We start from the raw sequence: 16,969 nt of genomic DNA, 5'->3' as shown, positions 1-16,969 counted from the left end.
ACATTCAGGGTAAACAACTATCTCACACAGAATTGGCTCCTGAGCAATTTCACTCTCCAGTAATCAGGTTCATTTCATGTGGAATTATACATCACATGGTGTCTATGGTGCACACTTCACACCCTATTTTAGGTCGCTTGTGTATCGCTCACACTTCCACTGCCGTTATAAAAAGATGGTGTACACTGTATACAGTAAAGGCCCATACACACTGACTGGGCGATTTTGCGCGCTCCCGCACCATTGGCGGGAAAGCCGTTCATCTGCTGGTAATACCAGTAGGTGAGCGGCTTTCAGGACGGCTTTGCATAGAACTCCGCTATGCAACGCTGTCCTCCCCCCTCTATCAGTGCCAGGCCGGGGGAAAGTCGCTCAGTGAGTATGCACTGAGCGGCTTTCCCCCCAGCGATCATCGCTGTCCATACACACTGGGCATAGTCGCCCAGTGTGTATGGACCTTTAGATATCAGATGGTTTTAGGATCGTAATCAGCCACGAGGTCCAATGTTTTTTTTTTTTTTTTACAAGTTGTTTGAGACAGAATAATAATCTTATAATACACATTAGAAGGTATATGATTCTTTATCAGCGGCTCCAATTTATGCTAACATTATGCAGGTGCAAGGCTCATCTTCCGTGCTAGATGTTCATCGTCTGCTGATCAGCTCTGTCTACCATTGGTTGCCTGAATTCTACTTTATTTAATATCAAATATACACGAGGCCATTAACCAAGCTAAAGCAATGTACAACCCTTTGCTTGTCTCAAAAGGTTTCTCTGTCTCTCAACCATATTCATTACTAGTATCGGTACTTGTGTAGTTTCACGGCGCCCGCTTACACGACGCCAGCGTCTCATTGCTCGAGCGTCTGAGGTGCTCCTGCATCTCAAACAGATGGCGCTTCTCTCCGCCAGCACCAGCATGATCACCTCTCTGCCAAAAAGAGGGGATCATGCTGGCGCCAGAGGTGTCAGAGAGGCGCCGACTAGGCTTGCCAGGGTCAGAGATGCAGTCCCGGGCAAGAGTACGGTAGTTACTTGTGTAGTTTCACGGCGCCAAGCTACACTGACAACGTAGCTTACGCTGCCACTGTGAAAACACACAAGTAAGGCAGCCGTTGGGCTACGCTACTTCTGACTGACTACGCTAACTATGCTGGGCACGGGAACACTACGCTGATTATGACAGTACGCTACGCTGATGCCGTAAGCTGGCGCCATGAAACTACACAAATACCCTAGTATTTATTCATGATTGCAGGACTTTCTTTAGGCTGCACCCACTCTGTGGAATGCCCTCCAATGCATTATAAAACTTTCCTACAGTCTCAAAATCTTCAAGGGTCCCTGAAAATTCACATCTTTAAACAAGCTTATAAAATCACCAACATAACCTTAATGAACCTTTCCTATCTAATTCCATCCCCACATATCCTCACGGGATGCAAGTACAATCCCGGTGGACGGAATCCCGGCGCTCAAAATGCTGACATTCAAAATCCTGACACTTTCTCCCTCTGTGGGTGTCCACAACACCCATAGAGGGAGAATAAATTAGTGTGCCGAGCATAGCGAGGCACCGGGCCCGCAATGGGGGGAGGGGGGGCGATCCACGTCCCCCCTTGTCGTGATTTTGGCGGTTGGGATTCCGGTGTCGGGATTTTGAATGCCGGGATTTAGAACCAATCCCATCCTCACACATTTTATCTTTCTTTACTCTTCCATCCTCCTGACCAACATTGCTGTGTGACCAAATCATACAGCCCTCCAAGAACCTCTGCGATATGGTGGACTAATATGCATTAACGCACATTAATCTTTGTGTATCAATGTCTCTTCATCAGTTTGGTTTTATCACGGTTGTTTCCAATTATTAATTGCTACAGAATTTACGGTGCTTTAAAAGAAACAGTGAATATATATTTTTTAATGAATACTTTATATTTAAAACAAACAGACCTGCTTCTTCTTCAACTTGGTGATTTGCTGCTCTACCATGGTAATTTCACGGTCCACCCTGTCCATGTTCTGGATAAGCTCCTCCTTAGAAAGCCTAGTAGGTAGCAGGTCCAGGTCTCCTTCAGCATGGGGAGGACTTGATGGGGACACAGGCTCGATTTTCCCAGATAGGCATCGATCCTGAGGGTGTTAAAATACAATGAAGTCAGTGTTTACATGCACTAATGGAAACCCCAAAATACATACAATACAAAAAATACAAATAGATGGAGCCGTCGTCAGCCAGATCGCCAGATCTCATGGGCTGGCAGACGACAGACCGGCTGACAGGGACCCGTTAGCAAGGCGGTGGGGCCCGAGGGCTTATGGGCAGGGAGCGGGGGCAGGTTGGGGCAGAGTGGGGAGACAGACAGAGGGCTGCTACAGCCTCTGACAGAATGGCGTGCGTGAGTGCCTCGTGCATGACGAGTGTCTCGTGCGTGTGCCCCATTGTGTCGGAGGACGGCGTAAGGCTCTCTAATGAGAGCGGCTCCATCTGTATGTAAAATGGACTTCATATAAGACTTTGTACACAAAATGCAAATGATACAACGTTGCTCATGATTTCCTTTGAACTCCCAGACAAACAATATAGTACATACACACTGTATAGTGTTACAACAGGTATTGCATTGGCCACATTTGGTAGAATAGTGGTCATTGACAATAATGTTGGAGTGAGCTGCATGTACAGACAAAAGAGGAAGTCGCTGGCGACCCTTGGGAGCACGTATCGCTACCAATATAGTGCATGCACACTGAACATTTTAGGAATTTGCCGCACTGAATGGTTGTTATTGGCAAATTCATTTAAAAAGGTCATCTAGTGTGTAACCGGCTTTATATAAAAGGAGAATTAATATTTACAGTGTCTTGACAGAAATGTTGCTTGGTTTACTTGCTGTCATATTAAATACTAGTAAGCCTGCTCAAAACAAATGCTGTGAAAGCTAGTCTGCTACCTTGTGATTGCCTCTGTGTTTGTGCATGTGTGAGAGAGAAAGATGTAGTTTCACTCACTGACAACAGATGACAGTGTTTCAGAGACACACAAACTGATTTTATATATATATATATATATATATATATATATATATACATACATACATACATACATACATACATACATACATACATACACACACACACACACACACACACACACACACACATATATATATATATATATATATATATATACACACACACACACACACACATACTGTGTGTATATATATATATATATATATATATATATATATATATATCAGGGTTGCCGACCCTCCCGGAATTTCCGGGAGTCTCCCGAAAATCGGGTCGACCCTCCCGGCTCCCGGAAGGGAGGGCAACCCTCCCGGATTCAGGGGGCACCCCCGCTGTCCCCCGGATCAAGGCATTAAAATGCCGCAATCCTCGGGTCTCAGAGGAGGGGGCGGAGCTAAAATGTCACAATCGCATCATTTTAGCCCCGCCCCCTCCACGGAGATCCATAAATTTACTGGTTTAGCATCATGGGGGCGGGGCTTAGTGATGTCACGCTTAAGGCGCCCCCCCCCCCCCCCCCTGAACGGCTGCTGAAACTCCTCTCCGGGCTTCTCCCGGAGAGGAGAATAACAAAGTCGGCAACCCTGATATATATATATATATATATATATATATATATATATATATATATATACACACACACATACATACACACACACACACACAAGTTCTATAATACAATTTAACAAAAAACCCATGTGGCCAGGCTGGAGGAAGCAAAGATCCCTCTCTCAACCTGTGCTCAGCCTGGAGCTAGTGTTGCAGAAATAGGACACACATGGACATAGAAATATAAGTGCAAACAACAGAAATAGGAGCAATTATTTGCAATATGTTGTAACTTCCATCACTGAAAATGTGTTTTTCATTAAAAATGGAGAAACATTCCTCCTAGAACATAACCTTATTTACCAGATCCCCATTTCATATTATCTGTCAGTGTTCAATAAACTGATGGAACCCTCTGAAGGAAACGGACCCTTGTGAACCAGTCTATGGTGCCCTTTGGGATACAAATAGCAGTCTAGGAAAGCAATCTAACCTAAGGATATAGGCGCTTATTCTGGTTCACTGGCAAAGGCAAATTCCTTCTCAAATGGACAAAACCATGTGCACTGCAGGTGGGGCAGATGGAATTGGTGCAGAGAGAATTAGTATTTTCTCTTCACAGAAACAAAATAACTCACCCAAATCTGACTGTTTTATTTTTACACTGCAATATAGATATCACTTTGAAGTAAAGCACCACCAAATCGAATTCTCTCTGCACATGTTACATCTGCCTCCCTGCTGGTTTTCTCCATTTGAGAAGGAATTATTATTATTATTTTTCAAATTATTTTTTTATTAAGGATTGAGCATTATAGTAGTGCAATTAACAAAGTACAGTGGTATTTGTTACAGCAAAAAGATATGATATAAATTCGGATTACAGTAGGATACATTGTAATTTCTATTCTTTCTTTACCATACAGACAGATATCGTAAATATGGAGAAACACAGCCCAATCTACCAATCTCCGTACATTCTTCATTCTGGAGGGATGTCTCTATCCATTCCATATGAAAGATAGTTTCACCCTGAATAATTGAATGGTTGTAGGGTCTGCATGAATCCATTGATGTAGGACAAATTTGCGGGCCACTGCCGAGATTATAAGCATCATTTTTTTTTACTATCGAGTAATATTGGTGTTGGGGGGGGAATGCGCCCAGCAAGGCCCACTCCGCCATTAGGGGAAGGCTGTTTAAAAGGTCAGTTACAGAGAAACCCTTCCCCTTTTTTCCAAATTAAATATTTGAGAAGGAATTTGTCTTTGCTAGTAAACCAGAGTAAGGGCCATGATGTCAATGATACTTTAATTATGTACAGATTTTCCCAAATGTTTACAGATTTTAAAGGTCAGACTAACTTTCTTGCTATGAATCCACATTGTTACCATTGATTAAAGAGCCATTTTCTTAATCCTGAGCAATAAGACACTACACAGTGTGTCAGATGTTGGAGAACAGAACGCCATGTTCTGGTCTGAGATCACCTTCGACATATTTGCTGACTAGCTTCAACATCACAGGTCACTAAATCATGTGCGGATCACTTCACAAACTGAAAATACATGGAGGCAAAGAAAAACATCCACTATAAACCTAACCTGCAGTCTGCACACCACATGCAGAAAGCATTCTACTGGAAAACTGCATATATATGCAAAGAGAATAGAGTATTATATTCTAATAGAGTGTAATACCCCTTTTACACCGCCGTAAAATCCGCGTCAGTGGTGGGTCAGACCCGGATCTTCGGCGGTGTAAATGGGGTCAAGCCGTGTCCATTTACACGGGTCCACGGGTAGAACATGGTTAGGACCCGTGTAGAGGCTGGTGTAAATGGTCCCGTTGCAGGTTGAGGCAGCGGGTCTGTGCACAGCATGCAGCGCTGGGGAAGCTGTCACCAGCTGCTGTGGGAGGAGGGGGGTGTCTGTGGCTGCTGATGGGGGGGGCGAGCTGTCAGGCTGCTGCTGTAACTCCCCCCTGCAGCCGCAGGATCCTGCAGTGCAGGTGGGCAGGGGTCATTATCACTCCCCACTGCAGCATCACATCATCACCCCACCCCCCACCAGCACAGGTCCAGCCTCCAGGCAGCGGGATTTGGCAGTGCTGGCTGGCAGGGGGTCCATCCAATGTATGTGAAGTCGCCGGCGGGGTCCCTCCAGCATATGGGAAGTAACCAGCTAGGGTCCCTGCGGCAGCTGGGAACTACCGCTACTAGTTCCCATCCGCCGCAGAGACCCTGTGGGTTAAAAACAGCCTGCACGAATGCCCCCGCACGCCAATTTCCCTGCATGCATGCAAATGGACATTTAGCATAACAATGATTTCTACAGCGTTTGCAGATCTAACACACCTCTCTGGTGTCTTAAGTCAGCAAGTGGGCAACTGACATCCCATGACATCACCAAGGGAATGCCCCTTGCCAATGCCCCCCCCCCCTCCCACCCGCACTGCTAGGTGCAAATGGGGCAGTCAATAAGCAATTCGCTGTGCCCGCTCACACCAACCGGCTGCACAAGCGCATAAATGTTTATGTGCAGGGGAGCATGCCAACTAGAATAAGGTCCAATGCAGTGATGCTAACCTGGACACCCCAGATATTGTTGAACTACACATCCCAGCATGCCCGGCTACAGTTTTGCTATTTGTCCATGCTAAAACTGATACAGGGCATGCTGGGATGTGTAGTTCAACAACACCTGGAGTGTCAAGGTCAGCCATCACTGGTCTAATGTGTCACATTGAGCTGGGGGAGTACACTATTTGGTGTTAACGTTCCGAGGGGTGTGCTTTGTTCCTCATGTGAACACTGGGAAATATAATGAACAAAGGGCCACAATGTACAAAATCATTAGATCTTTCACACAGTGTGTAGACACCTTAATTCAGGGCCGGATTATAATGGGGGCACAAGGGGTCAGTACCCATGGGCCCCCCTCTAGCTAGGGCCCCCCTGTGGTTGGTATGTATTTTTTTTTGTGCATGGGAGTGGGGTAGTGCTGCAGCTTCACCTATCTGCCAATGTGACAATGATTAATGGTGCTGAGCATTGGGAGCCAAGGCCCACTGGTTGCACAAGTGTGCAGTGCATTACTGGGAGTTGACTAAGTCCCATGACACTTTGCACCAGAGGGCAGCGGCTTAGATGTTTATGCTGAGCTCCGATTGGTGGAGATCATTACATGCTTCTCAGCCCATAGAGAACAGCAGCAGCATCCTAGTCATGGGAGGGTTTTTAATCAGAGGCAGCACTGGGACTGTGAGGTATCCTACAGAGTAAGGTGCAGAGAGATAAACACAGGCTTTTCATGTGGTATGTATTTATGTGTGTGTGTGTTTACATATGTATATATGTATGTATGTATGCATGTATGTATGTATAATATATATATATATATATATATATATATATCCCCTGCAGTTACCCATTGACCAAGTTTATACTGCCTTTACTCTGTGTTTTGACAGTGTAATATTCTCCCAGTAATGACAAGTGCAAGGGGCCCCCCCTGTCTAAAGTGCCCCGGGCCCCCGGAAGGCTTAATCTGGCACTGCCTTCATTACACTCTCTATACACCAGTTAGAAAGCAACAAAAAGAGACTTTTACTTAAAAGTACTACCACAACATACATACTGAACAGTATCCAAAGCATTAAAGGGTTTAAAGTAGGGCTGAACGGGTTCGCTTTTATTTTACACGGATCTCAAAGTGGGATCTTGTTGGCTAACCAAAATAAGTGACAGCCAATAGGCAATTGGAAAAATCTAAAATTGCGATATTTTGCCGAAAAGAACAGAGTAAATCAGAGTAAAAACAACCTTGCTCACCCCTAATTTAAAGACATGTGTCACTGCTATTATCTTCTAGCTCTGATAGTCATTCTCTGGGACTAGGGGTACATTTACTAATGCATACCCTCCAACATGACCCATTCCATTACGTACAAAATGCTCTGTTCCTGGACTTCCCTCCCAGTGGCAGTTACAGAGGTTGGACTCCAGCACAGTCCAGAATTCAAACTGATAGTGAGTCCAGGACAGTGATGTTTGGAGTGGCATTAGGTGCGACTCCCCCTTTTTGAATATTGGACTGTGCTGCAGCCCCACCTCTGCAACTGTTACTGGCAGGGAAGTCCAGAAACAGAGCATTTTGTACCTTATGGAATGGGCCATGTTGGAGCCTATGCTAATGTTTCTACAAATGATAAGAGGTGATGTAGCCCATGGCAACCAATCAGATTCCATTTATGATTTTCAAGGATGCAGTAAAGAAATGATAGACAGAATCGGATTGGTTGCTATGGGCTACATCACCTCTTTTCAGTTGTAGAGAGATTAGTAAATTTACACATAGGGCTTCACACTTAAATTATCCTGGCAAACAGCTTGAAGTAAAGGGAAACCCCAGTACTATTTCTGTGTGACTGCAGGCAGCCAGTGTGAGAACGGGACAGCTTTCTTGCAGGATTACCCCCTCTCACGAACACACACAAGAGGCCATAAATGGAGAGCAGAATGTTTACAATTGGGTAATATGTGGTGCATCAAACCTGAATACTAGCTAGAGTACACCCAGAGTAACAGAGGAAAACCCATGCACGATAAATTATCAGCTAAACTGCAAGGACATTGAAAACTGAATAATCATGAAGGTCAGTGTCATTACTGGCAGCAGCCCAAACAATACTAGGATTAGGACAAGGAGCAAATATATGGGCACCAACAACCTGAAGAAGTGAAAGCAGCCAGCCAGGACTGCATACTGTAATTTACATCAGAACAACCTGCAACCAACCGTGTGAGACCCTCACCCTTGTTCTTAATCTGTCCTGACCTTAGAGAGCTCCGCTCTATTAAGAAGCCCCACAAAACCTTAATCCAGATCTGGACACAGTGACTTAATTGTTTGGGAAAGCCATACAAAAAGTTACGGTATATATTATAGGCACACACTTCTTAAACTGCAGAAGTCAATAAGGGGTAGTAAAATATTAGTGCAGAAGCACTGCAAGGAACACCAGTACATACTGAGAGTGCAAGTAGGTGCAAGTAGATGGGCAAAAGACCATGATCAGTGGTACCTCAGACACGGAGATCAGAGAAAAAAATAGCACATTCCAGTGGCGTAAGTTCATCCCAGTTGCCCAAAGGCAAGATAAATATTGGTGGCACCCCTCCCCCCCTCCACAAACACACACACAAAACACTATATATATATATATATATATATATATACTGTATGTATATATATATATATATATATATATATATATATACATACATACACACACACACACACATATACATACACACACACACACACACACACACATATATATATACATACACACACATGTATGTATGTATATACTGTATGTTAGGTGTATTATATTTAAAATAAAGAGACTGTGACGTCTATGGTCCTGCTAGGAGGGGGAGTCAGCCACAGAAGTGATAGAAAACTTTCAATTAACTAATTTAAACTTGCAGGGGAGGAGAGGTGCCCCCTTGGGAGCAGGAGCCCGACGGCAGAGGACTCCATTGTCTCCCAGAGTTAAGCCTCTGGTACATTCCATCATTGCAAATGCCAAACTTTTTCAATCACAATTTATTTTTTGCCACCTGATATCTAACAAAGTACTTTAAGAATAAAAACCGCAATAGAAAATGGTGCGAGATTGTTGGCCAGTTGCCAATTAACTTCTCATCCAGGTGGCCTTTGTATAGTTTTGACACCTTCCATATAAAATAAAAAATAAAAAAAAAAGTTTTCTAAACTCTTATGGAGTTGCACATAAAAAAATCCCATAGTAAATCACATTTAATTATAAGGTGGCAAAAGATTTTGCAGCACAGGGGGTGGTGCTTTATAACGAATTAAGATCATCAGAATAAAAGTCTTGTCAAGCTTAGGCATTAATTAATGTTACGGGAAACAGAAGCATGCCTAAACTACAAAAAGCCATTGTAAATGATTTACTTGATTGCTGGATATAAAGTATATAATGTTATTGCGTCTCTGGAACCAGTATGCCAGACTTCTCTGAGACAGAAAGATTACAAATCGTTCTTTTCTAAATCAAGTTTTTAAAATGTCCGTCCGTCCCCCCCCTTCATGAAACCCAACTCTGTGCAGCTCATCCTCCCTCCCTGCTCACCAGCTGCGCACTCACAATGCAACTGGTGTTACTGTGCCTAAAAGAGAGACAATGACATCATCAGCTTTACCCAGCCAAGCCACGCCATTGCAGGCAGAAAACGGGAAACACTGGTGTGATAGTATTTAACTCCTTAGCTGACAACTCGAAATAACAGGACACAATTCTCATCTAAGACTTTAATAGATATAATACATTATGCTGGACTTAATGCTTATTGTGTGTTCACTGTGTTACATTTAGTCACATAGCACTATTCCTTGTGTCCATTAGTATTACTGTATCTTTTAATGATGAGATGGGTTGCTCACAAGAAAGGGTTACAAATCCTTATTAACCTGTAGCTGGCAGCTTCTTGGGGAAAGGGAATCCAGCAGAGTTTGGAGTAATGAAATAATGATGCTTGTTTGCTCTTCTGGCAGATAATTTAGTCAATGCTGCTCAGTAATTACACTTCCCATCCATTTGTTTTCATGAACTGCTAATAACTGCACAGCCCCTCTTTATTATGGATGGTGTTTTTATGATCATAGCCCAAGCATAAAAGACAGAAAATCTGCATGTTCCTGCTAGTGCTACTGCTAGATTACCTTCCAGCTGTCTGCTGTAGAATATAGACATCAATGCCAGGCACTGTGCCCATCAGGGATCAGACCAATGGCCTGCATGTCACAATAACAGACCAGCCATACTGACCCACATGTACCTACAAGACTACAAAAACAACATACAACAGGTGTGTAGCATATACATTTGTTTCTCACCAGCTCTATTTGTTGGTGGCCAACATGTCCAAACTGTGGCCCTCCAGCTGTTGTGAAACTACACATCACAGCATGCCTTGCCATAGTTTTAGCATCCCCTAATAGCAAAACTGTAGCAAGGCATGATGGGACTTGTAGTTTCCCAACAGCTGGAGGGCCATGGTTTGGACATGCGTGCAGGTCTACAGCTTATATAACTGGAACATTGTATTTTGTGATCTAAGTCTCTATGGCTCTCTTAGTTTAGTGTAGTGTAGTATACCTATGAAGATATTTATTAGAGTATTTGGAAGTCAGACAAAAGGAGAACTGAGCTTTATAATGTGCAGGCAGAGAAGCTGCAGTTTGTGAAGTAATGAAACAATACAGGTAGCACCTGGCCACCATTACCATCTGGTCCAGCTCTCATCTGTCTGCATTTCTTCATTACAGTGGTTTCACCGCTAATAGCTTTACCATAGTACATGTCAGGATGACGTTAGCAGTCATACAGATTTGTAACAATATTGTGAGCGCTAGTGTATTTTGCCAGAACAATAACAAGAAATTTTCCTACTTGGGGTATGAAAAAAAGAACAAAAATATTTGATGATCCCCCATCCCCAAAATCCTTTATCTACTATATAAAAGTACACATTTGTCCATCTGTCCTTTTACATACGAGCATATTAAAACACGGCCGTCCCGTCAAAAAAACAATAAAATCAAAATTACTGATTATTTTGAATTCATTAAAAAACACAATTTTTATGCTCATTCCGATTAACAAGATCATCGATCACACCCACAGATACAAGCCATTCACAATATATGCTCAGTGCAACTCTCACTGATGCACGGATTGCCTATAATCTCTGAGCTGAGCAAAATTCAGGGTTGCATCTCTCTATCTAATATATAAAAGTGTAAATGTGTCTGTCCTTCGGTCTTTCTATACAAATCCACAGTTTACAAGGAGAGATCGTGAAAGTTTACATACGAGAGTATAAAAACACGGTCGAGGCAACTAAAAAAATTCTAAATTCAAAATCAAAATTATTACGTTAATTTTTTATTAATTAAAAACCACAATTTTTGCTGTACTCTCATAAGTGTGTTCCAGCATAACTCTGGAATAACTGCAGCAATTTACAACAAACTTAGCAAACATACAGTATGACATAGAATCTGAGAACAAACATTGTGGGGGTAACTCCACCGGAGAACACTGGCGCGGTCAGCTCGCTGTGTGTGTGTGTGCGCGCACCGCTGCCCGACCTAGCATAGCTATGTCTCCCTACACACATCGCTATGTTTGTAGGGCCCATTAGGGAGAGTGGGGAAATAGTTACCTGAAGGTCTGACATTGCAGTGAGAAGATTCACTCACTTCAGGAGATTCTGATTCAATCGCCGCCGGGCCACCAGGACAAAATGTTGACATTCTAACAAGTTGACATTTCATCACTGGTGAACAAGATGAATGTTGACATGATTAACATCAACATTATAGCCATACCAACATGATGAAAAGTAACATTTTGGGGGTTATATATTAAGATGGGAGTTCTATTGGCGATTGGCAACCAATCAGATTTCATTTATTATATTCTAGAAGGTGCTAAATAAATAAGAATTATATGTGAATGTGCAGCACTTACAGATGTTACCACACCAATTGCTATGTGTGATTGGCACAATCCCGTCACCATGCGCACGTGTGGCATTTGCTCCCAGGCTCATAGAAATGTATTGAGCAACAACATTGGCGCGCTAAACCTGCATGAACGGCCATGGCGCGGTAACGATGAGCGTGGCTAAATTTGTATGTAATCATGAAGGGATCATTATTTAAGACTAATGAGTGGCATGTAAGCTTAAGTACATTTTCATAACAACAAGTCACATACTAGGCTATGGAATGACTTTTCCTTACAACCTATTACAAACATTATGTGTACTATTAATGAACAAATTCTTCTGCAGCAATAAGTTCTAATTATTTTCATATTTTACCTATTCCCTACAGGCCTACATGTACACAAGGAAATGTAATAATTACAGTACACAGCTAGGTTCCATTGTAAAGCCCCCATATGGGACAACATTTAAATTTGGATGGAAAATGCAATTATTCCTTGATCAGCAGCTGAGCACGATGATATGATCTGGAAACAACATTATCTTTTTTTCTGCGGCTGCATGAACCAAAGATGGCTTCGTTGCTGTACTTAAATTCCCATTAAATAGACTAGTGGCAAGTACTGTAGCTGTGAGTCTGTCACAACTAACTCTCTGGGAAGCAAAGAGCTGGGCAGGATTCAAAACACAGTTATGCAGACTAACAGAGGAAATATGATCTTTTCTAACTAACAATGGAGTTTGGAATTAATAACAAAGTCAAAACACATTAATTAAGTGCAGACCTACATTTAATTTCATTGTGGTGGATTTTGTTTTCTTTTGCACAGCCCAACAATAACATTAAGGAATCATTCTGTCCATCACTAACATGAATGTGTATACATATTTTATAGGGTTAATCTACGCATCAATTTTAACCCTCCTTTGCATCAAGGGGGAAGTGCAAGATTAATTAATTGTTCTGTATGAAATGCTATATCAACAGATTTTATGAAATACAGACTTCATTTTATGGACTTCGTACCTGCATTCTTGATTGAGATCTTTATGAACTTTTAAGGCCCAATTTATAGACCCGCATATAGGATGACACCCTACCATTGTTATATACACATACATATAACCACGTAGAATAAGGTATTCTGCTGTACCCTGTTTCACTAAAGGAAATGGATAACTGTAGATTACAGGTGGATGGAATAGCACCGACCAAGTCATGTTTCAGGGCAGAACAGACCCTTTGTGCAGGCACACTAAGTTCTAAGGATGTACTCTTCCGGTTACACTTTTGCCTTGACATTCTGCATATACATAAAGGTAGAAGAGAGAAAGAGTGTCCTTTTATGGGTGCACCACAAAGAAAGGGTAAGTATGTAAAAAATAACTTTTATTATAATTCCTTTAAAAGGCTGCGAAAAATTGTTAAAAAACACATAACATTCATGGGTGGGATAACACACTTTTTAAAACCAAGGTGGCAGGCAGATGTTGCTGTATGTTTTTAAACTTTTATTATTGAAACGTGTGGAGATTGGCCAGTGTGTACGTGCCCCAGTAGGTGCAGTGGATCTGTGATCTCAATCTGCTAACCAAATTACTGGGGTGCCTCAAGAAGCTCAAGTAACAATTCCTTCAAGTGGCTCCACATGGGTTATAGCCTCAGTGTACCATAGAATCTCAAGTGCTGTATGTAGAGAACAGACACATACTGTATATCAAACAGCAAGGTTTCCAGGGTCAAATGATGGGGTGTCACTTCTGTCAAAAATGGCAGAGAGACCTAGACCCCACGACCCGTGATGATGTGACACAGTGCTCGTTTAACTGTTGATATAGATTCTGGGGTGACAAGTGTCCCTGTCCGTGGACCGAAGGATTTTCCCTACCCTGGGATATCCCATGCTCTCCAATACTCTCTGTCTATAAAGCTATTAGTGGTGGTTGTGTCTCCTCTGGTCCACGGACAGGGTCACACTCCACCCCTGAAATTTATACCTTTAGCTGGTTTATTGATTCGCCGTGTCACTAGGTTTTGGGGTTGAGGTCTCTCTAGCACTTGGATAGAGGTGACACCCCATCACCAGACATTTGGCGTCCCAGCTCCTTAGATACATCAGGTGACATACATAGCACCTGCGATTCTGCTCTTAGACACACCAGAGAGTTACCAGTGGTGACTGTGATCCCTTCGGTCCACGGACAGGGACACTTGTCACCCCAGAATCTATATCAACAGTTAAACGAGCACTGTGTCACATCATCACTGTTTTTGACAGAAGTGACACCCCATCATTTGACCCTGGCAACCTTGCTGTTTGATATATGTAGAAAGAAACAAAGGACTGCCCTAGGGTAGTCCGAGGGCGCTGTATATGGGGTGAGTGTCAAAAAAGCTGCTACTTAAAGGGACTGAGTAGGTCCCTAAAAAAGAAAAGAAAAACAATGGAGAAATGAAGTAGCGCTTACCAATGAGAAATAATCAAAGTAAAAAACATTTAATTGCATAGATAATAGACATAATTCATATACACATTAGAACAATAAAATGGTACCATAAAATATGGGGGGAATAAAACCTCTCAAAAGGCCCTCAATGCATGCCAATGTAATTGGAATAAAGATAAGTAGGATCCGCTCCTATTTATGCCATCTAAATACAGTCCCGAATGGAACGATGAAGTCCTTTTGGACTGGGGATGTTAGGGGTTTTCCACTGGATTCGATAGTACACAATAGATGAAGGTATAGTTACCACTGTGTATCCCTTGGGAGATTTGTATCCATGTAGGACTGCTGTAGCAAGCTGTTTTCTCCGTTTGAAGGGAGGAGGTAGATGGAATTTCCTCCTGGATAGGAATCACGATGGATGTGGAAAAACAAGGTGACAGTGTCCCGGACAATTGATATTCCAACAATGGGGATTGGAGACGGCTGGTTGGATCCTGATGCATGTGAAATGACGATGGCAGTGAGGGGCTGTGAGAGGGAGCAGCTTCCAACGCATTTCACTGCCTCTAGGGGCAGCTTTTTCAAGGATAACATAGGATATATCATATCCTTGAAAAAGCTGCCCCTAGAGGCAGTGAAACGCGTTTGAAGCTGCTCCCTCTCACAGCCCCTCACTGCCATCGTCATTTCGCATGCATCAGGATCCAACCAGCCATCTCCAATCCCCATTGTTGGAATATCAATTGTCCGGGACACTGTCACCTTGTTTTTCCACATCCATCGTGATTCCTATCCAGGAGGAAATTCCATCTACCTCCTCCCTTCAAACGGAGAAAACAGCTTGCTACAGCAGTCCTACATGGATACAAATCTCCCAAGGGATACACAGTGGTAACTATACCTTCATCTATTGTGTACTATCGAATCCAGTGGAAAACCCCTAACATCCCCAGTCCAAAAGGACTTCATCGTTCCATTCGGGACTGTATTTAGACGGCATAAATAGGAGCGGATCCTACTTATCTTTATTCCAATTACATTGGCATGCATTGAGGGCCTTTTGAGAGGTTTTATTCCCCCCATATTTTATGGTACCATTTTATTGTTCTAATGTGTATATGAATTATGTCTATTATCTATGCAATTAAATGTTTTTTACTTTGATTATTTCTCATTGGTAAGCGCTACTTCATTTCTCCATTGTTTGATATATGTGTCTGTTCTCTACATACAGCACTTGAGATTCTATGGTACACTGAGGCTATAACCCATGTGGAGCCACTTGAAGGAATTGTTACTTGAGCTTCTTGAGGCACCCCAATAATTTGGTTAGCAGATTGAGATCACAGATCCACTGCACCTACTGGGGCACGTACACACTGGCCAATCTCCACACGTTTCAATAATAAAAGTTTAAAAACATACAGCAACATCTGCCTGCCACCTTGGTTTTAAAAAGTGTGTTATCCCACCCATGAATGTTATGTGTTTCTTAACAATTTTTCGCACCCTTTTAAAGGAATTATAATAAAAGTTATTTTTTACATACTTACCCTTTCTTTGTGGTGCACCCATAAAAGGACACTCTTTCTCTCTTCTACCTTTATGTATTCAATTTAAGTGTCCGGAGGTAGCACACCCCTATTCACATTGGTATTATCCGTTTATATTTTTCCAGGGGTCCGATTGCATTTAGTCTTGTGCGTATGACCACAAACCTCCCCATCTCTCCATTCTGCATATAAGATGTTATTTAACCACGTTGGTGGTACGCCTGGAATTTTTGCGGGCTGAGTTGCGCTGCAGGGGCGGGCTCTCCCGGAAATTTTCTGGGCATGCCACTGATAAGTTGTTGTGCACCAGTGGTGCCTCCAGCTTTGCGCCACCATCTGAGAGTACACCCACCCCCATCTCTCACCTCCCCAGTGATCGCATGGGGCTCCCCTGTCGCTGCCCTCCGCCACCAGGCCCCGCTCGGGGAAGTTCAGGGCAGCTTGGGAGCCCTCGGGCATTAGTATGTTCTGGCGCCTGAAAAAAACTAGTGCCCGAACAGCCGGGCACACTGGGCCCTCCAGCTGCTCTGAACTTCCCTGAACGGAAACAGCTAAAGCTGGCAGCAGCGGCCCCAGAGGAGCAGGGCTGCTGCAGAAGACCAGCAGCTGCAACTTGAGTGGTGAGTATTTCTGGGGCAAGACAAACCTGCCCTGGTAGGTTTGTCCTGCCCCAGGAAAACCCACCACTCAAGGGGTTAATTAAAAAATCTAAAATAAAACCCAAAAAAGAAAACACCCCCTTTTCTTTAACAAAATAAATAAAAAAAAATGTACTTCACCCAAGCAAAAGAAACTACAAGCTAGTTTTCGATATAAGAAGCCAGAGAAT

At 42.9% G+C, this 16,969-nt stretch overlaps 1 protein-coding gene across 15 annotated transcripts in view; it reads right to left on the bottom strand.

The window, feature by feature from the left end:
* Nucleotides 1-16,969, bottom strand: part of NCOR2 (nuclear receptor corepressor 2) — a 351,963-nt gene that overhangs the window by 173,957 nt on the left and 161,037 nt on the right. For all 15 annotated transcript variants that reach the window (XM_083150819.1, XM_083150847.1, XM_083150856.1 and 12 more), the window contains exon 5: nucleotides 1,960-2,139. In XM_083150819.1, the coding sequence (XP_083006945.1) occupies nucleotides 1,960-2,139 (180 nt within the window). The remainder of the gene's footprint in view (nucleotides 1-1,959; nucleotides 2,140-16,969) is intronic.

The sequence above is a fragment of the Crinia signifera genome, chromosome 1 (assembly GCF_055691185.1).
Source record: "Crinia signifera chromosome 1, ASM5569118v1, whole genome shotgun sequence".
In the NCBI taxonomy this organism is placed as follows: Eukaryota; Metazoa; Chordata; class Amphibia; order Anura; family Myobatrachidae; genus Crinia; species Crinia signifera.
This window is presented reverse-complemented; position numbering and strand designations above follow the sequence as displayed.